Here is a 20,783-nt window from a genome sequence, read left to right as displayed (position 1 = left end):
AGAGAAAGTGAAAGAGAAAGCAAGTGAAAGAGAAAGTGAGGGAAGGGAAAGCAAGTGCAAGGCAAGGAGCAAGAAAGGCAAGCAGAGGAGTGTTGCAGATAAGTGGAGATATTTGAGGCTACATGGATCCTTAGCATGACTAAATAGCACTTGAAACATTATATTATGAAGAAATAAGCAAGCTAATAGATGTTACACTGCACAATAGCTGTTTGGATTATTTTCTATACACAAGGAAAACAGTGGTCACTGCAGCTGAGCAAATGAGCAATCCATATTATTTAATTAGTTGTGCTTACTTTCGTGTTTTTGAATTATCTGTGAGAAAATGCTGTTTTCTTTTCCTTCATTTTTTAAAACCCGAGAGGTCCTAAAAAGTTTTCAGACGGCAGTTGCCTCTTAATTAAAAAAATAGATATTTATTTAAATATTTAGAATTCAATCGGTGTTAATAAGTGATTGGACATGTAAAGTGTAGATAAATTTCTCCTCCCTTGTTGAATGAACATAAGAATTAGGCTCATTGCAGCGTGTTACACAGGCAAGGAAATCTGAGCAAGGAAGTAGACTGAACAGCTTCAACTGATGCTGCCGTCTATACGCTCTGTGAGATGGCATTTTGCCTCCTGCCCTCCTCCTATTCCTACTGAGGACTCTTCTCTTACAACATGTTATAGACAAAGCCCAGTTAAATCAATTCTGCATTTGTTCTACTTTCCCTCCTGAGGTCCTTGAGTCCAAGATGTACTCACTGCGGGTTTTATTACACCCATGCTCGGAGGACAGGGAGGTGGGTTTCCTCCTGGGCTCCTTCCTCCCTCTGTGGGCTCTGAGAGGTTGATGGAGGGGAAAATGAAATCCGGTGCCCTGATTTTTCAGATGGATGTCAATCATTGCATAACCATGTAAATACCTTCTGAAATCCACCTTAGATCAAGTGGGATTAAGTTAAAAAGTCTCCACTAATTCTTAGTGCCTAGTCGAAGTGCTCAGAAGTGCTACTGGACCCACCAGCTCAGAAGAAGCCCACGTGGACAGCACTGGAGGGGGTCAAGACACTTCCAGAGCCCAGTTCTCACGGCATTGGGTGTTCACAACCAGACTCCCCAAAACCTTCCCATTCTCCTGGGTGTACCTCAAGCTGCTGCAGACCAGTCACCCAGAAAAACAAGGCGTTTGCAGCTGAAAACCCTTTCTGGGAAGTTCAACCCAAGAGATTCATTAAGGTTAACACTATCTCCCCTTTGGTCAGAACTGGTGGAGCACCCAGCAGCGCAGCCCAGGTCCTGCTTCCCACCGGGGCCGAGAGCTGGTGAGAGCAAACCCTCCTTCTCTCCTGGCTCCTACACCCGTATTTATCCCTGTGGGCAGGGGAGGGGAAAAAGGTCAGGCTGGTGTATTCCTGGATCTCACCCAGCGCTGAGCTGGGAGCACACCCAAACCTAGACCTTCAAACCCTTTCTTCTGAAGGGTGAGCGTCTCATGTGTCCTCTGCATAAATCACCTTCCTCCTCCACGCTGCCCAGGGCTGGAGGACGGAATGTTGGGAACATCTCCCAGCTTTTTAGTTCCTGGGATCGATACCACGAGTGCAACACAGTGAGCTCTCATTCAGTCCTGAGGCCCAGGGCAGGGATCTGCTCACTGTAGAAAGAAGTTGTAAAGGGTTTAACTGCTAAGTTTTAAGACATATCTGTGGAGCCTGCATGATGTGCAGCAGTCCAGAGTTTGACTAAATGTAGGCAGCTTTGCACAGAGACATTGGTCTGGAGGGACATTACTGTGGGATGACATCCCAGCAGGACTTCTAACATACTTAAATCTGGCGAACAAGCACAGCAGCAAAGAAAAGAGGGCAGGAAAATTCTGTGCGGGGTTGCTGTCTCCAGATGTCAGCTATTCCAGTCCTCTACTCCAGTTTGGGATCAGCCATACATCCGTTGCTTTTGTTTTCAGAGACTTGCAAAGCCAGCGGCTCCGCACCCTCCCCACGCAGCCAGCTCCAGTGCGTCGCCATTTCCCAGCTTCGCTTCCATATCGCCCAAACAATTTTAAGGAAAGTTTCCCCACGTGTTTGGTGAGAGACAGAGATACAGAATGGAAAATTTCAGCCCAAATGGTTCAAGTCCGGCAAAGTTAAAAGGGACAAACAAAAGGGGAGGGCTATGGTGAGAACTGCCAGGTGCTACCTGCGCAGCCAGGCTCCGGCTGAGCCGAAACCTGCCCTGTCCCAAAGAGCCGGGGCTCTAGGGGAAAGATCAAGCAGGCAAGGGATGTGAGGAAGAGTTCTGTCTGGGTTATAGTTCTGCCCTGAATTCGTCTATCTGTAACTATCTAAATATATATATTTTTTTCTACTCTTGTCTGGTATAATAAACATGAAGTAGAAAATAGAAAGTTGTGTGGGGCAGACACAACATGAAATCGCTTTGTTTTCAGTGGAAAGGTTCACAGGATTTTAAAGTAATTCCTCAAGTCTTCTTACAAGGCAATGAAATTGTGCTTGCCTGGTGATAGGCAATATTCCTACCAGGAGATGAAATTATGAATGTCAGGGGGGTAGGAAGAAAATTAAAAGGTGTAAAAGAGAAAGTGTAAAAAGAGACTACGCATATAAAGTCCTCTTCTACTCTCAGCCTTTCCCAAGGCAACTTTCCTACATATTTCCTGGACGAGGTCTTACTCAAAACAGCTTATGTAAACGTGTCTTCCTACAGCTCAAGATGTGGCTCACGCCTACGGTGTGAAGAAGCTGACGCGTGGTGGGAAGAGCAAACTGAAGCTGCCGTGTGCGAAGGCAGAATCGCTCAGAGACCAGAAAAAATCTTCTTGCCAAAAAAAAAGCTGATGAACCAGTGTTACTTTAAGGCAGGTGGAATAGTTCGTGCTCTCGTTTTTATCGTTAGTGCTAAAAGGGAAAGACAGCTTTGTTTTCCCATGGTTATTGATTATTAACCAGCTTTGTGAAAGGTTACCTTTCTGCTAGATACAGCCATGGGGGGGGGGGGTTAAAAATCAATCCCTGGGAAAGCTCTGTTTCCCAGTCAACTTCTCCTTCTCCCACTGCCAGCCCTTGCCATGGATACAGTTTCCCTGTTGGTTTGAGAACAGATGGGAGAGAAAAAGAGATTGTTTTGAATATGTTCCACTCACCTTCAGTACCTCTTTTCTGTCTAAATCTGGATTGCAGGAAAGCAGTTCACCACTCAGAAGTCCTTAAATACTATGCAGATATAGAAAATCAAACCAGATTACTATAAGGAATTGTGACTGAACTGTACTCCTTACTATTTTATAGTCTAGTTCGACAGCCAGGGAGGTGGGAGGAATGATGAAACTACCATCGGTCATAGCGGGAAAGGGAACTAATTGAGTAGGGGTTCACAAATTATTTGCATTGAAAGGCAAACAAAATGTTCCTGCCACCTATCCTAGGGAAAAAAAAAAAAATACTGTGTCCAGATGGTTTTACATTTCACTGATCTCAGCAGCCTGCAGTGATGTCTGTCAGACACTACTGGGGAAGAAGTGGACAAGACTGTCAAAGTACAGTGACTCACGTTAAGCTCCTAAATTAACCATTTAAAGGTAAGATAATTGAAAATGCCATTGAATTTCAGGAGGCATGTTGTATATGTTGGCATACATTTTAAAACTGCATAGATATGACATTAGGTATGTGGCTTGGCTTTCCAAACCCGTGGGCACTCAGACATATTCGGATTATATTGTAAAGTTTTAGGCTTCATAGAATATGGAATAAGGGTTAACTGTGCAGACAACTTCTTCTCTGTCAGGCAGACACCAAGCTAAAGGAATACGATCAGGTCTTAACAAGTCCTTAAAACACACTTGAATCTAATATGGTAATTCAAGTACTGCAGGGTGGTTATTGTGTGATCTTACCGTAGGACGGCAACAGCTGAGTACTTGAAACATTTGTTACTGGTGCTCGAATATTTGAATTCCTCCGCTTGTGGTGAGGATAATTACAACCCGCCTGTTCTACTTAACACTGCTTCTATCACCATCATCCTTCAGTTACTGATACAGACTTAAGGACGCATTTTTGTTTAATCTCTTGGAATAACAAATTTACTATAAGGATTTACCTTCTAAGTAGATTCTCACTGCAACTTTAATGAGACCATTGAGTTGTCCAGAAAAATAATCTCAAAGGAGCAAAGTGCTGTTAGAGGAAACAACCTGGACCTACTGGGGTTGTTCCCAGCATGGGCTATGACTGGATTAATGGTTGTGGGACCATGCTCACGAATCAGACGCAATGCAGAGCTGGAAGTGTGAGCTTTCCAGCTCCGTGGACGAAACTGGGTGATCTAAATGTGGCAGCCATAAATATCCCCGAGATCTTTGGGGGCTTCCGTAAAAACTTCCTACCGCAGGTAAAGTACAGTACCTCCACCTGAACTGCAGCATATACCCAGCCAGGCTGTAAGGTGAGGGAGAGTCTGCTCGACCCGTTGTTAATTTGTTCTAGTGTGCAACATGTCCCTTACTTTTCTTTTCTCTTTTTTCATTGGTTAAAACTCTGTTGTATGTTTATCAGTGGGAATAAACATGTTTGTCTCAGCCGCCTCTTCTTTGCACAGTTACCTATGGACTGAGTGTGGCCAAGTTTCTTGTCACTCTACACGTGCCAAAACCACAGACTTGAGGAGTCAGGGCAGGGTAAGTTCGTCACCAGGAGATGACAGTTTGTGTGCAGCAGTCCCTGGGCTCGCTCTTCAAAGTGTTCAGGTGCTGCTGGCCTCACAGGATCCATGTACGAGCTAAAGAGGCAACGCCACACCTTTTAATTTCTTACACGGAGCCATCTCAAGGGTTTTCTAGTTGGCGAATTAGGACTGATTAAAGGCAGGCAGGGGCAAGGTCAGCAAAGGGTGGCAGAGCCTCACGCAGCGGCAGTTCATCTGGGGAACACTTTGCCACAGGGTGGTGGGAGGCAAAAGTTTAAGTAAGGTTTCAGTCATCTCCCGACTTAAGATGTGGAAGAATCAACTGAGGACTATAACATCCACGTGGCTTAGGAAATCCCCGGAGCAGAAAACTCTGGGAGTTTGGTGAAGATCTGGCTGTGGTATCTCACGCGCACACCTGAGGCGATGTGTATGGACGTCATTTAGGGAGAGGGTATGGGGTGACTGGACTTCTGAGTCAGCACAGCGGTGTCTGCAGAGCCCGGTGCTGGGGCGAGCGGGGCCGTTCCCATCGCTCCCACCTGCCTCCTCCAGCACCCATTTCCCACAGCAAGTGGGCACTGGGGTGGGACCCACTCAGAGCTCAGAGGCTTTACCTGGGAAGATCTTCAGCCAGATCTCAGTGACCGCATCCCAGGAGGAGGACACAGGCAGCAGTGATCCTTGGGCTCAGCTCCCCACCCTGTGGACCTCTGGCCGGGGTCCCCAGTGCCAGGACACCCAGCGGGGCCCTTTTCCTGCACTGCAGCTCACCGTCTTGTTGTTAGCACGGCAAAGCATGCCCTTATCACCTGCTCACGCAGGCAGAATGAAAGAGAATTAGCTGTAAATTATACGAAATTCATTTACTTTGGAGGGGGGAAGTGTTTGCTCTATTTAGAAATGTTCGTTATAGAGAGAGGACCGCATTAAGACACCGAGTAATGGTCCTCCCTGGAGATGAATCAATTTGCTCTGGGTTTTATGGCCTCGCATTTGTTTGTCCGTGCCTGTTCCCCGTGGAAAACCCAGGGCTGTAAATGTTCCGGGGCGCAGCTCGCTGGGGAAGGGGCTGGGGGTGCTGGCCTGGGGTCGGTGCACAAAAAGTCACCGGACCAAAGGACACCCGCGCCTGCAAAAGACCTCAGGGGAGACGTCGTGGGTGCTAGGCTGGGGTGGACACCCCACCTCTAAGGGAGCTGGCCTGGCCTAGCGCATCCCCCCCAGCCGCACACCGGCTGCGAGCCCCGGGGAAGGGCTCGTACCTCACCCGGCATGCCAGGGGATGGAGAGGGAGGGCACCGGGAGGGGGGCGAGCCTGAGCAGCAGCCATGTCTATCGGTAATTCCCGCTAATAAAATACTTTTTCACTATCCGTGCTATAATTGGTTTACAGCCTTTTTTGTTTATTTATCCATAAGAGCTGCTGTTAAATGGCTTGGGAAAGCAATCGCTTAATGGCTCAATATTGAATCAAAGGCTCGGTGTGCTTTCTCAGAGACGAGGGACCCGCGTGGGTTCGGAGCGGAAACTCATTTTAAGAGTAATGGACTGGGCGGGTTTATCCTCCCACGGAACCAGGGGCAGGAGCCAGGTACCGGCAGCCTCCTGCCCCGCCAGCTCAGGGGATGTATCGCCATCGGATGAGCCAAGCCGGGCTTAGCCGAGCCGAACCAAGCCAGGCTGGGCTTACCCGAGCTGAGCCGAGCCACGCGGGCCCGTCGAGCTGCTCCCCACGGAGCGTTGGGTGCGCACCCCGACGGGCGGGCCGAAAGCAGGGAAATGATCTTTGTCCCTTTCGGTAGCTCTCCGCCTCCTCATAACCTCGTCACCAAGTCAACCGGCACCAGCTCGGAGCAGATTATCTCCGAGGGTCAACACATTGCAGCCCAAGCCGTGGGGAAGGCTCCCAAATTTACCCCTTGGGCAAACAATCCGCTGCCTATCGCTCGCTCCGGTGATAGCATTGTGGTCCCCACCGGCCTCATCCCCCCCCCCCCCGAGGAAGAGGAGGGAGAGGGGGTCAGCAGGCAGCGAAACTGTCTTTGCCTACTCCCAGGGCTCCAGCACACGGGTCCCCACGAGGGAATGACACCCCCTCGCCCCGGGAGCACCCACACACCCGCATCCCTGACCAAGATGCCCCCGCAGCCAAAAGCGCCCTGCTGCCAACCCCCTCCAGGAGCCGTGTCTCCCCCCCATCACCACCCCCAAGGGTTTTCCAGAGCCTGGGGGTCCGGGGGGGGTGGGCTGGGGGATGACCAACCCTTGGGCAAGCGAAGCGGGGAAGAAAAAGGTGGGTTTAGGGGCAATCCCCTGACCCCCTCCCCATTCCCGCAAGCCCCCACCGTGGGATTCCTGGCCCCAAAGCAAGGAGCGGCACCCCGCGGCTGGGTCGGAGCGGGGTTTTTTTTTGGGGGGGGGGTGGGATGTCCCTGGTCCTGCCCTTGTTAAAGGGAAGGGGGTTGCGGGACAGGACCCACCCCGGGTGGCCTCTTATGGGTCGCGCCCCGCCCCGGAGAGCTGCGGGAAAACTCACGTGGGGGGGAGCGGCGCCTATGGGGAGGCGGGCAGGGGCGGTGGGACCCGGCGGGGAGGCGAGCTGTCAAAGAGGCATCCCGGGCACCGGGAGCCGGAGCAGCCCCTATGTGTCCCTAAGCTGCGAGAAAACACCCCCCCCACCCACCCACCCACACCCACCCACACCCCCCGCCGCCGCCCCACGCCGCGGCCCCGGCTCGCCATGAACGCGGAGGAGCAGTATTACGCCTCGGCTCAGCTCTACAAGGAGTCGTGCGCGTTTCAGAGAGCCCAAACGCAGGATTTTACCCCCAGCCCCCCCGCCTGCCTGTACGTGGGCAGGCAGCAGGCTCCTTACCCCAGCGCCTTAGGGGCTCTCGAACAAGGCAGCCCGCCGGACGTTTCGCCTTACGAGGTGCCCCCCATCGCAGAAGATGCCGGGGTCTCCCACCTCCATCACCATCACCACCACCTTCATCTTCCTCCTCCCCACCAGGACGCGCTGCCTTTCGCAGACGGGGCGGACGCGGGGCCGGTGGAGGAGCCCCGGGGGCAGGTGCCTTTCGCCTGGATGAAATCCACCAAATCGCACTCCTGGAGGGGACAGTGGACCGGTAAGCTCCGTCGCCTCCTTCTACCTCGATCCCTCTCGGTGGGCTGGAAACCCTCCCCCAGCACCTCTCCTGTTCCCACCGCTCCGAGGGTCGTTTTCCCGGGATGTTCCTTCCCCCCCCCGCCCCAGCCCCTCAAGCCGCACCGCTGGGGGGGCTGCTACCGTCGGGTAGGACCCCCGGGGTGGGAGCCGGTTCTCCGCTCTGCCCAAGCCCTGAGCAATAATTAATTCTTTTTCACCGAGGAACCCATCGGGGAGGAAGGGGGGGGTGGTCGGGGGTGCGGCCGCTCCGCGGGCGCGGTGGGTTCCGCGGGGGGACGGAGGGTCGGGGGGCGCGGAGACACCCCCGAGGTGGAACGGGAGGGGAAGGGGCAGGCAGGGCTCCAACTAACCCCCCCCGAAACCCCCGGGGCAGCCGCCTTGCTCTTCTCCGCTGCCTCTCGGGTCTCCCCGGTGCCCGGGGGGGGGCAGAGCCCGTCTCCCCTCCCGACCCCCCCCCCCCCTCCTGCTTGTCGGTGGGTTTTAGCCATAATCGCACTTTTCCAGGTGAAAAACCCCAGGGCAGGGGAAACAATACACAAACGAACCCGAGCTGCCAGCGAGGGGAAGAAACTCTATCTAGGCAGAAAGTTCCGCTGCCCAACAATATTTCTGTCTCTGCCTGCACAATGTTATCGTGTCCCGCGCCTTTGTCACGCCTCTACGGCAAATATTATATTAATGGCTTATGTTCAAATAGACAGTTGGAAAAAAAAAAAAGGACTGGAGTATTAAAATCGCCACGAAATAGTTTGGGAATTGCGTGGGGCGGACCGAGGGGGGGAGAGGCGGTTCCGCTGGGAAGGGGAGAGGAACTCGGCGGCAGATATTGTGCCGGGGCTGGGGGGGGGGGGATGTGAAGACAAAATCAGATCGTTTTCCTTGGGTTGAATGAAGTTCGGGAATAAAAAAAAAAAAAAAAAGGAAAAAAAATATAAAACCAAACTCTCGAACTACCCCTTTTTTTTCTCTGTCTGCTGTCCCCGAGGAATGCCAAAACGAGCAGCAAAACGAAACTTTGCCGGTAAAAGCGGAAAACTCTTCCCTCTCCTTCCCACTTTTCCCGGGAGGTCCAGGCAAGGGCTGTGCTGCACCGTTCCACGTTGCACGCGGGGTGTGTGCACGCACACGCAGGAACCGGGACACGGGGCACGGGGCACGCCCGGACAGCAAAAAGGGCACAGGGCTATGCCACCCTCGTAGCCAATCCCCGGGATGTTTTATAGGGTATATTTTACAAACTGTATAGCCTAAGGATTTATTTTTTTTTAATGCAAACCCGTGGGGTTTGGGCGTCCGCGGATTCTGCGGGGCTTTGTCTTTTTAGTGCCAGGGAAAGGCACCGAGAGAAGCCGCCGAGATCCCCCGTGTTCACCTTCCCGGTAGCACCAGTTTAATTTACCGTAACAGAACAAGGGTTTTTTTTCAGCTCCATACACACGCATCGTGTGTGTCCAGAGGTTTGTATTTACAAACACTTTTATGCTTAAACGTTTATTTTAATACATATTTTAATGTATATACACGTAGGTGTATATACATAGGTTTGTATTTACAAACATTTTTATGTATATACATGTCTTTTTAATACATATATTTAAATATATATAGACGCACATAAGTTTGCATACGTAGGTTTATATTTCTAACCATTATATGTATAAAATCGTGGGAGCAGGAAGGTGAGAGGCGGGGGAGCCGGCGTAGCTCTTTTGCAACGGCTATTTCCATCTGCCGGTTTAAACCACCGTTCCCTGCAGGTGATATCCCCACCGAAAACCGTACCCAGCCCTCGGCAGCAGCGGCCGGGAGTTTCTGTGCCCACCCGCGGCCCCTCTCGCTGCCGCCGCCGGCCCAGAGCCCACGCAGGACGGCGGCGGCAGCGTGGGGAATGGCGATCCCGCTCCTGTCGCTCTTTCCGGGAAGGAGAAATCCAAGGGTTCACTAACCGGGTGAAAAGGAGGGGTTGCGGTCCCGCTCCCCACCCGGGTCCCGCTCCCCACCCGGCAGCCCACCCCCGTTGCCTCCCGCGGGGGGGCCCGGCGGCCGGGAAGGAGCGAAACCTCCGCGGGCCCAGGGCTGCTCCGTGGCGATATCCTCGGAGAACGCTGCCCCCCGCCCAAAATTCCCGTTCCCTGAGATTTCCCCCCCCTCCCTTTTTGCGGCCTGTGCCGCCGGGTGCCCGCAGCGAGACCCCGCCGGGTTCCCCGCCGCCTCCCCGGGACCCCGCCGCCACCGGCCGGCGCCTTCTCCGCCCGGTCGTTTGCTGGAGAGGTGACATTTATCCTTTTTTTTTTTTAATTATGTTTCGTTCGGTTGCTTGTGCGTGTGTGGTACACAGGAAAGTATTATTATCATTATTATTATTATTATCATCATCATTATCATTATCATTATTACTGCTTTGGTTGGGGGTATTGGTTGGCTTTGTTTGTTTGGGGTTTTTTCCGTTTTGTTTTGGTTTTGGGGGGGAACAACTTATTTTTCTTTTTCTTTTCCTTTTTCTTTTCCTTTTTCTTTTCCTTTATTTTTTTCATTTTCTTTTTTCTTTTCTTTTTTTCTTTTTCTTTTTCTTTTTCTTTTTCTTTTTCTTTTTTCTTTTTCTTTTTCTTTTCCTTTTCTTTTTCCTTTCCCTTTCCCTTTCCTTTCCCCTTTCCCTTTCCCTTTTCCTTTTTCTTTTCCCTTTCCCTTTTCCTTTCCCTTTTCTTTTCCCTTTCCCTTTCCCGCGAGTCTGAGCAATTGCCAGGCCCTGGATCCAGGAGCCCTTCGCAGCTTTCAGGGACACACCAACAGTGACGGTTGAGCCCTCCCGGCTTGAGGAACAGCACTTCCCTGAAAACTTCAACCAAATTCTTATAAGGACAAAAAAATTAAATTAGGATAAACTAAACCACCAGCACTCGCACCTGCCGCCACCACCCCCCGCCTCGCTGCGCCCCGCGTATCCTCCGCGCCGCGTAGGGCTGCGGGGACGTGTCCCCCCCTCCAGCCCCAACCCGAGGGGGCGGCCGGGGGGGCCGGGGCTGACTCTGCCCTTCTCTCCAGGGGGATCCTACGTGGTGGAGCCGGAGGAGAACAAGCGGACGAGGACGGCGTACACCCGGGCGCAGCTGCTGGAGCTGGAGAAGGAGTTTCTCTTCAACAAGTACATCTCCAGGCCGCGGCGGGTGGAGCTGGCTGTCATGTTGAACTTGACCGAGAGGCACATCAAGATCTGGTTCCAGAACCGACGGATGAAGTGGAAGAAAGAAGAGGACAAAAAACGAGGCGCGGGCAACAGCAACGACCTCGAGCAGGACTGTGCGGTGTCCCCCGGGGAGCTCCGAGGTAAGGAGGATCTGCAGCCCTGCCCACCCGCGAACCTGCCCTCGGGGGGCTCCAGGGACCTGCTGCCCCCCAGCCTCACCCCCAGAAGGCAGCAGGACTCTCGGTGAGCCGCGGGGAACCCCACGGCCCGGGCCGAGGAAGAGGATGGCCGTGCCGTAACCTTGGCCGACCACTCGCCCTCCTTCCCCCGGGAAAAAAACCTCCGCGCCTCCACTCCGAAACTCCAAAAATGAAACGAAAGGTGTCGGGCTGTAGCAAAAGAGAAGCCGGAGGAGGTCGCAGCCCGGCCAGCCCCGCTTTCCCCGGGTACCCCCCGCCGCAGCGGACCCTCCGGGGCAGCTTCCCCGGGGGAAGGTGGGTCTCGGGCGGCGGATGCGGAGCCCAGCAGCCCGGACCTTCCCGGGACTGGCACCCCACCGCCCCCGTCCCCTTCCAGAGGCCCCGGGCCATCGGTTCGACCGAGGAGACCCCCCAGGACTATTATTGGCTTCTTTGGAAACTGGTACCCGGTTTGTTTCGTTTTCTTTTGCCTTTGGGAAAAAAAGAAAAAAAAAAGAAAGAAAGAAAAAAAAAAGAAATAAAGAAAAACAAAAGCCCGAGTGTCCTGCGGGCAGGATTTCTCTCCCCCGATGACCGGCACAGGTAGCCAGACCCTCCTCCGGGCTCCACCGGCGGCTGCGGGAGACGCTGCGGCTCCCCGGCCGTCGGGGCTCCGCGGTGGGAGATGGGGAGCTCCGCGGTGGGAGATGGTGAGCTCCCCGGGGGGCGTGGGGGTGCTCCACGGCTCCCAGGGCTGAGTTCACCTCCCCGAGAGGTGGGTGCAAGCCCAGAGATGCGGCAGAAAATCCCCGGGTGATCTCCGGGCAGCGAGCAGAGGCAGATGGAGCTGCCAGATGAGAGCGGGACTTGGCTGGGCCGGGGGGTAGGGTTGGCCCCAGGGATTTTTTTCCTTTTGGGGAAAAGCTCCTGCCTCTCTTCCACCTCTCCTGGAGGTGGGGAGGAGCGGGGAAGGAGGGCGGCAGAGCGCTTCCCTGCGGGGATCCCCCCCGGGCAGCGATGCTCCGCAGCCGGGCACCCCCGGCCCGACCTGCCTGCTCTTCGGCTGCTGCCCCGTTGTCACTAGAAACATCTTTTTGGTCGGGACAGCGGCGGGAAAAAGCATTTTGTACAAGCGAAACGAGCTATTCCAGCCACCACCTCAAAGACCCTCGGAAATTCAATCAAACGGGGGGGGGGGAAATCCCACCCAAACTAGAAACAGAAAAAATCGGCTGGAAGGAAGCGGGAGCTGCCCGGGTTTGCCGTGGGTCAGGCGGATCTTCATCCTCTCCTCGACGGGGAGGCTTCAGACATGTCCCCCCCCGGCAGCAGGAACCCCTGGAGCATCCCTCGGGGACCGCCACGGTCCCTCCCTGCGGGTCCGGGAGTGCCACGGGACGAGGAGGAGGAGGAGGAGGAGGAGGAGGAAGGCCTGTCTCACCCTGGCCAGAGGATGTTCTCAATCCTTCGGCCGAAAGCGAGGGGGAGAGGACGTAGTTTGCCACAGGTCTTCGGGTTTTTTTCCGTCTTTCATGAGACTTTTAGTAATAAGGTGGAGACTTGAGCTGAAGGTGTAATTCGTCTGTTGCTTTTCTTTCCTTTGGGGGCATTAAGATGTGTGTGCAAACAGGGACGTTTCTGGTCATTTTTCCTGCAAGTTGCCTGAGAAATTTGTCATCTGAGCCTGTGTATCCTTATTCATCAAAACGCAGTCAATGAGTGAGAACTTTACTAATGATTATATGAGCAAAATTCAAATAAAGCTGTTCTGCTTAAAAAGCAAGGCACTGTACTAATTAAACTAACATTTCCCAAACTGTTGGGGGTCATAAAGCCATTTTTAAACCTCAGTACCTCTCATCACTTTTTATTGGCATCATCCTGTCACTAGTAACACACAGTGGAACAATTTCCACGTACCTTTTACAATGTCTGGCACTGAAATTGCAATTTGGGAACCACTATAAAAATAGATCTAGCTGCGCAAAGGATGCCTCTCTCACAAAATACCACGATTTTCTGCTCGGATTCGTACAGCGCATTGCCCTCGGTAAACTGCATACACGGTGGCTGAAATTTCGCCTGTCCTTTCTCTAGTATAACACATTCAATTTCGATTTTCTCCGTGCACTGCTGTAAAAATGGACAAGTTGCAGAACTGATATGAATTCTTTGATCACGGTGCCAAACTATTTTATGAGTGGAAGTAGAATCGGACCTGCATGATTTAGTTTTAATGAGTAAAGTCTTTTTCTTCAAAGAATTGACACAGTTTATGGGTTTAGCACTTTTTAAAAAATACATAATTATCCTTTTTACAATTGCATCAATGGAAGAATTAGCATTAATTGAATCAAGACAGCTCTGGGACCGTGTAGAGGTGAAGGTTCGCGGTAACCTTCCGCTGGCAGAGCAGTCAGCCCTGCACCCTGCTGGGGAAAGGCTGACATGGAGAGTTATAAGGCTGCTGGAGTTCTTGTGCCAGGTCATCTCACCAAAAACCGTTGTCCAGACATATCCATTTTTCCTAGGAGACACCCCCCGCCCTTATTAAATAGTTCATAATTTATATTATGAAATAATTCATAATTTATATTTAATCGCCTTTCACCCTAGGATAGGGTTTCCACAAGACATTCTAAAAATCCTAACTTTCAAAATTAGGCAAAAGATGAAAATTGTGAGATGTCTTTTGATTTCCTTCTCGGGCAATACTCAAGTCCTTTAGGCATGTGGGGGAGAGGTACGTCCCCAAGAATCAGCTGTATTCAGTGTTAATCATTTTAAAGAAAAGTTGATCAAGATTCAGGGTGATTTTCCTCTCCCCAGGCATCCACAGCACCAGGAACTAAGGAGACATCAGTTCTACCTACAGCTCCAGGGGAAGAATACTCTGAGGCTGCAGGTCTCGATGCAGCTTTGTATAGGCAACCCCTTTACTGCTCCTGCTTTGCTCAGATACATCCCCCAATACTACAGCGAAAGCTTTCTCCTCGGCTTCTGTGCTACCGAGATACTGTTATTCCATGAAGAACGACAAGGCAGGGATTATTTAATGCCCTCTTCTTTCTCCAAGCAGGGCTGAGCATCTAATATGAGCGGCACACGGCTAGGCAAACCCCGGCCGGGAGCTGGGGGCTGCTGTCACACACAGGGGCCAGATCCTGCCACAAAGTGGTTGTTGCTTTGCTGCCGTCTGAGAAGCTGCGTCCAGCAGCTCCTGTCGGGGCCGTGCTACCACCGTGCTTGGGCTGGGGAAGGGAAACAGGAGCTCACGCGCTCCCCACGCGAACCCCTGCTTACCTCCCGCTTACAGGGCCATGTCCCAGCATCCCGCCGCGTGAAAGGTAGGATTGGGAGACCGTGTTTGCCTCCTCCATTACAAACCCATACATTTGCCTGAAAAATCCCTCTGTGTATGAATAATTATGCCCATAAATCAATTCTGAAAGCGGTGATTTAACCTAAGTCTTTCCCGTCCAACACTGAAGCTTGCTACCTCCCACGCTGCGGTTGCTGCTGCTGCCATCACCGCGGCTGAGGAGAGATCTTGCAGGCTGAGAGAAGAAACATTGCTCAGGAGGACTTCGGTGCTTTTAACTGCAACCAGGGACGCGATGCCAGCCCTGCAACGACCACCAAAGCAGGCTTTGTGGGGCTGGGCAACGCAGCTTACCATCTGGCATGGGGCAGAGTTGGCTGGGAGTTAAAAGTTGCATTTCAAGGCTTACTTTGGGAGCAGAAAGAAATGTCACTGGGCTCCCTTCACTCCTGATGGCTTATAGGGTTGTTCTTTTGGGAGGTTCTTACATGAGCGTAGGTAACCCATACACACACACACGGCTCCCAATAAACTGTGACTTAGAAAGGCTGTTCCTTCCCTGCTTTTTTCTGACCTGGACGGGGCTAAGAATGACCAGATCTCCAAGGATATTTTTACAGCAGTCAGGAACGTGTGTAGTTTAGCATTTAGGGAGGACAACGAAATGTGGAAACACTGCAGTGCTGATGTTAGTATTGCACATGACCTACTTCTATTCATCCACTGCTTACTTTCATTTATCATTCATCCTCATTGCTCCTGTCCCACTGGAGCTGGTGTTCCAGCACCCTTTACAATATCTTTCCGTGCACCTTGCCAGCACCGATGTGCCCCAGCAGCGCTTTAGCTGTGAGCATAAAGAATGGTGGGGCAAAGGGGAAAGCGCATGGAGACAAGGCTTCTTCTAGTCTCTGCCTTTCTCCATCTCCTCTCCTCCCACCACTTGCTGTCCTGGTAGGCAGCTCCTCCGTTCCCCAGTGCTTCTGGGATCGCAACATATGCAGGGACAAATAAAATGCAGGGGAAATGAGCTGGGTCCCTCTCTCTCCCCAGCGTGCCTCGTTGATGAGTCAGACCTGGCCAGCCTCATTCATGGAGTAGGAAACTCAAACACATGGTTCCTCTACTATTAAGCCTCACGTGCTTGCTGCCTCATATCAGGGCTTGTTCCAGGACCCATTTTCTTCCAGCAGCAGCACCACTGGAAGGAGGAGAGGCTGCAGTTGCGCTGCCTCTGACCGAGGTGCCTTTAGGAGGGACCCCATGTTCACAGGAGCCCTGATGCCTGGCTCCATCTACCAGGATTGTCCTGGTTTCAGCTGGGATAGAGTTAATTTTCTTTCTAGTAGCTGGTATAGTGTTATGTTTTGGATTCAGTATGAGAAGATGTTTTCAGTTGTTGCTAAGCAGTGTTTAGACTAAGTCAAGGTTTTTCCAGCTTCTCCTGCCCAGCCAGCAAGAAGGCTGGAGGGGCACAAGAAGTTGGGAGGGGACACAGCCAGGGCAGCTGACCCAAACTGGCCAAAGGGATAATCCATACCATGTGATGTCATGTCCAGTATATAAACTGGGGGAGTTGGCCTGGGGGGCAGATTGCTGCTCGGGAACTAACTGGGCATTGGTCAGCAAGGGGTGAGCAATTGCATTGTGCATCACTTGTTTTGTATATTCCAATCCTTTTATTAGTATTGTCATTTTATTTTTGTTATTATTATCATTATTATTTTCTTCCTTTCTGTTCTATTAAACTGTTCTTATCTCAACCCACAATTTTTACATTTTTCCTTCCGATTCTCTCCCCCATCCCACTGGGTGTGGGGGGGGGGGTGAGTGAGTGGCTGCGTGGTGCTTAGTTGCTGGCTGGGGTTAAACCACGACAAGGATCCACTGGGCGCAAGGGGCAGGTGCTTTGGCAAACAGGCGTGCTCTTCACAGACGACCCCAAAATACATTGGGAGGGAAGAAACTTGAGAGATGAGGGTGAGCTGGACCAACAGACCAAGAACAGAAGCATCTCAAAGCAGGTGTGGAGCACCCCACTTTGAACCATTGGCAAAGAGGGGATTGCTGGGCTTCATTTCATGACAGAGCTGGTCTTAGTACGATGAGTTGGTGCCAGTGGCAGCTTCGTGTCTTCACTGTCCCAGGGGGAGAAAAGCATCTGCTCAGAGAAGCCTTGTCACAGTGTGCTTAAGATTCAAGAGTAAAACCCATTTAACAGGCGGGGAAAGCAGAGGGTATGATGGTTTGGGTCTCCGCTTGCAGGGCTAGACTTGATAGTGGATAGTGGAAAAGAGTTGTCTCCATAAGCGACTGGTAGCACACTGGTGTTTTGTTTGAGCAGAGGCAGTGTGTGCCGTTATGTATTTAGCTGCGCCTGTTTTGGACATGCCCTGCAGTCCCCAAAGCACTGAGCAGAGGCAGGCAGGGATTAGGGAGCTCCCTTCGGAGGGAACGGAGGGCACCTGCCAGCCTGTGCCGGGACACCAAACTCTCCGGAGACCAAGGTGGAGCTACGGGAGGGATACCAGGTCCTGGGCTGTGTGGAGACCTGTGTTTGAACACCACTTCCCTGGGCCCAAACCCTTCTCCAGAGAAAAGCAAACAGTTACCCGCTGGGAGCCTTAGCTGGGTGCGGCATCGTAGGGCTCCAGAGTCGTGTTTGGAACGCAAGCCCTGCTGGAGAGGAGGCTGTACCTCTCTGTAGCAAGCGGTAGAGAAGCAGCCCCCTTGCATCTTGGCTTTAACTACACTTGAGCACAACTGCTCAGCTCCCTCTGATTCAAAATACGTGTGCGTCTCACTCCCTGCCAAGCTTCCAGCAGTGAGAGCTGATCTGTCATCTGGTATGCCCTCTCTCCTTTTCCACTGCTAACCCCTTGTTGGTGAGTCAGTATTTGGCTAAGGGTGAGACTGCGTGAGGTGACATTGCTCAAGATAAGCTGGCAGAATAGCAAGTCCTGGGTTTTTTTAGTCCACAGTGTAAGCTGAATTTTTATCCCAGGAACGAAAATTCCCAAAAAGGAGGGATGAGGAGGAATCCCCTCTACTTCAAAGGCATCAAATCCTTTACCCTGGAATGAATGTGGTAAAAGCAGTTGTTCAAGTCACAGCTTGTTCCCGGAGATGTGATTGGAAACCTGCTCACAGCTTCACCCTCTGCTGCCACATCATCGATGGTTTGGTTATATTCCTCCCATATACCTTTGTGAGATAGTTTCACTTCAAATAGAAAGAGGTACATCTGACGGCAGGTGTGCAGGACAGCATTTTGAGCTGTGTGTGAGATTAGGTGGAGGTATAGGCAGAGAAAATGACCATAATGTGTAGAGCTGCATGACCCTTACATGGGAATGAAGGGGATTCCTTAGGAGCATCCCCAAAGGAGCAAAAAGAGAACTGAAACTGGAACCACTGAGGTTTCTAGTCTATCCTTCTGCCCAAAGCAGGATCATTCCAGACCTGTTGCTGAACTCCTTCTGTTCCAGTGCATCATTATTCCCACCATGAGGGCATTTTCTTAACACCCAACCAGTCTTATCTGTTGCAGTTATAGCCCAAGGTTTCTTGTCCTGTGAGCAAGGGGAAGACAGTATATTCCCCTTCTCTTTAAAACAGCCTCACAAGAAGCCAAAGGACAAGATTTTGAGAAGAAAATGAATTTTCTAAGCATCGGCAAGAGCAGTTTCCCTGGAGCTAAAAAGGCAGGAGCTGGAGAGGGTGGGCCTATGAGGCAAGAGGAGGAAAAATATGCCAAGAAGTGATGGGAGGCAACGACGACTCAATGAGTGGACAGGCAGAAGGATGAGCGGGCACTGAAAGCAGGAGGGGTCAGAAGAGAGGCAAGGGGGGGCTGAAGCGGTTTGGTTTGTTATGGGGAGAAACCAGAGGGAGGCATTAATGGAGAAGGGTGAAGAAAAAGGTAACTGATGTAGTGCCAAGACCTCCACAGCTACAGGATTATGATGCCAATGAGCTCATTAGCTGGGAATGCCGTTCTGCTTGTAGGGAACAAGTCATGATACAGAAACCAGGTGCTTTGTGTGTTTTACTTAGCTGTTAATTGCAGCTTGCACCTTTCCTGTGGAAGCTTAATTCCCCCTTGTGATGTGATGGAGTTTCCACATTCCTCCTGGTCCATACACTAAGGGAAAGTGTGGGGATTACAGCAGAGATTTCCATTTCTTGCAGATTCTCTGCAGGAGTGTTTATTCACTGTTAGATGTGGGGTTTGTTCCAACTGTCCCTGGTCATTCCAGATCAGGTACACGCAGCCCAGCTTGCCCAGGGCTCTAAATAAAGCTATTTTTGGCAAAACATCTCATAGAGCTGCCTCACAGTTCCTGGGAAAAATCATCCCAATTGGTTTAGATGCAGGCACTGGAAATTGTCAGGAAAACTGCAGAGATGTGGGAGATAAAAATCCATTTGGGATGGCAGATTTATGTCCTGCTCCAGCAAAGTCCCATTTGCTCCTATGCCTGTTTTATGCCATCCTCTCAACTTGGCCCTGAGAAGTGAGGTAAGCCACACACCGGCACTGCTTATGGAAGATCTGAAAAATCCTGCCCTCTCAGTGGAGTCCCATCTGGATTAGATGACAGAGGGCTGGGAGCAGCGATAGCTGGTTGGAAAATCTTAGTGTCCGGGCTTCTTCTCCAGATGTGGTCACTAGATACGTCAGGGCTTCATTCTTCACTAGCTGAAGGAAGAGACAAGCTGGCACCTGCAGGCCATGCCAGCATCAAGTTGGGGAAGTCAGACCGAAGGAGATGCGGTGGTTTTTCTGCACGCTGGTGTGATGCCAGCCTGGCTTTGTGCCTGGTTACGGAACCTGGAGTGGGAGATGGAGGAGGATGCAGCAGAAGCTAAAAGCCAGCCAGGGAGAGAGCAACTGAAGAGACAGCGCTTCCCTCCATGGCACAGAGAAGGAGCTGGGGCTGGGAGCCAGGAGAGTGGCAGAGAAGGGGCAGAATTTGCTGACAAGCCCCCTCCCTCCTTCAGGGCTACATGGAATAAAGCACGGGGCAGAAAGCAACGATGCAGATGGAATAAGTGTCAGGCAAGGGCAGAGCTGGGGAGTGCCAATGGATGGGAAGGAGCCAGAAAGCCATCACATCCCAGTCTGAGGGTGCAGTGGTATGTGATGTGTTGTGCTTTAACCTGGCAGGCAGCTGAACATCAGACAGCCGTTCGCTTGCTCCCCCCACGCCCAGTGGGATGGGGGTGAGAACTGGGAAAAAGGTAAAACTCCTGGGTTGAGATGAAGGTGGCTTAATAGGACAGAAAAGGAAGGGAAAATAATAATGATGATAAAAGAATGTACAAAACAAGTGATGTACAATGCAATTGCTCACCACCTGCTGACCGATGCCCAGCCGGTCCCCAAGAAGCAGACCGCCACCCCCTGGCCAAGTCCCCCCAATTTTATTGTTCAGCATGACATCATATGGTATGGTCTGGGATATCCCTTGGGTCAGTTGGGGTCAGCTATCCCAGCTGTGTCCCCTCCCAACTTCTTGTGCGCCCCCCAGCCTCCTCACTGGCAGGGAAGTACAAGAAGCTGAAAAGTCCTTGACTTAGTGTAAGCACTACTCAGCAATAACTAAAACATCAGTGTGTTATCAACATTCTTCTCATCCTAAATCCCAAACACAGCACTATACCAGCTACTAGGAAGAAAATTAACTCTATCCCAGCCAAAGTGAGGACAGCATGTCACATTAATCCAAAGTGCTAGTGCTCCCTCTCTGCCTGAAGTTTCTGTAGCAAACAGAAGCAGCTGGATGAGACGGCTCAGCTCACCGATCCCACAAAATACTCAGCGTCCTGCAAAAAGTGCCATCTCTTTCGTTTTCAGAAACAACTCACCCTGCACTTGTGTCTGCACTAGCTTTGGCACAAAGCAGGCGCTGGGTGCTCCTACAGGATCTGGGGGCCGGGAAGAGGCAGGCGGGGGGGCAGAGGAGAGTGACCCTTGGGGCCATGGATGCAGCAAAGCCACTGGAAGAGTGGGGAGAGGGAGTAAGACCTCGGGGAGGGGTGGTGGTGTGATTTTACCCAACAGCTTGTGGAGGGCACTTCTGTTCCTCTAACACTTCCTAGCTCTTCTGCTGGATGCTAGTCATGCTTCTGGCCCACAGAAGAGAGAATAAGAGATAGGTGAAAGCCTCAGATGCCTTCAGAGCTCTCAGTGGAAAGTGAGACCAGGGAAGGGGGATGTCCA

At 51.8% G+C, this 20,783-nt stretch overlaps 1 protein-coding gene across 1 annotated transcript; it reads left to right on the top strand.

The window, feature by feature from the left end:
- Positions 1–7,440: 7,440 nt before the first annotated feature.
- On the top strand, positions 7,441–11,303 carry PDX1 (pancreatic and duodenal homeobox 1). Its single transcript, XM_075050410.1, has 2 exons — positions 7,441–7,831; positions 10,915–11,303. The coding sequence occupies exons 1-2, from the start codon at positions 7,441–7,443 to the stop codon at positions 11,301–11,303; spliced, it is 780 nt and encodes a 259-aa protein (XP_074906511.1).
- Positions 11,304–20,783: the final 9,480 nt, after the last annotated feature.

The sequence above is a fragment of the Buteo buteo genome, chromosome 18 (genome assembly GCF_964188355.1).
Source record: "Buteo buteo chromosome 18, bButBut1.hap1.1, whole genome shotgun sequence".
Taxonomy (NCBI): Eukaryota; Metazoa; Chordata; class Aves; order Accipitriformes; family Accipitridae; genus Buteo; species Buteo buteo.
This window is presented reverse-complemented; position numbering and strand designations above follow the sequence as displayed.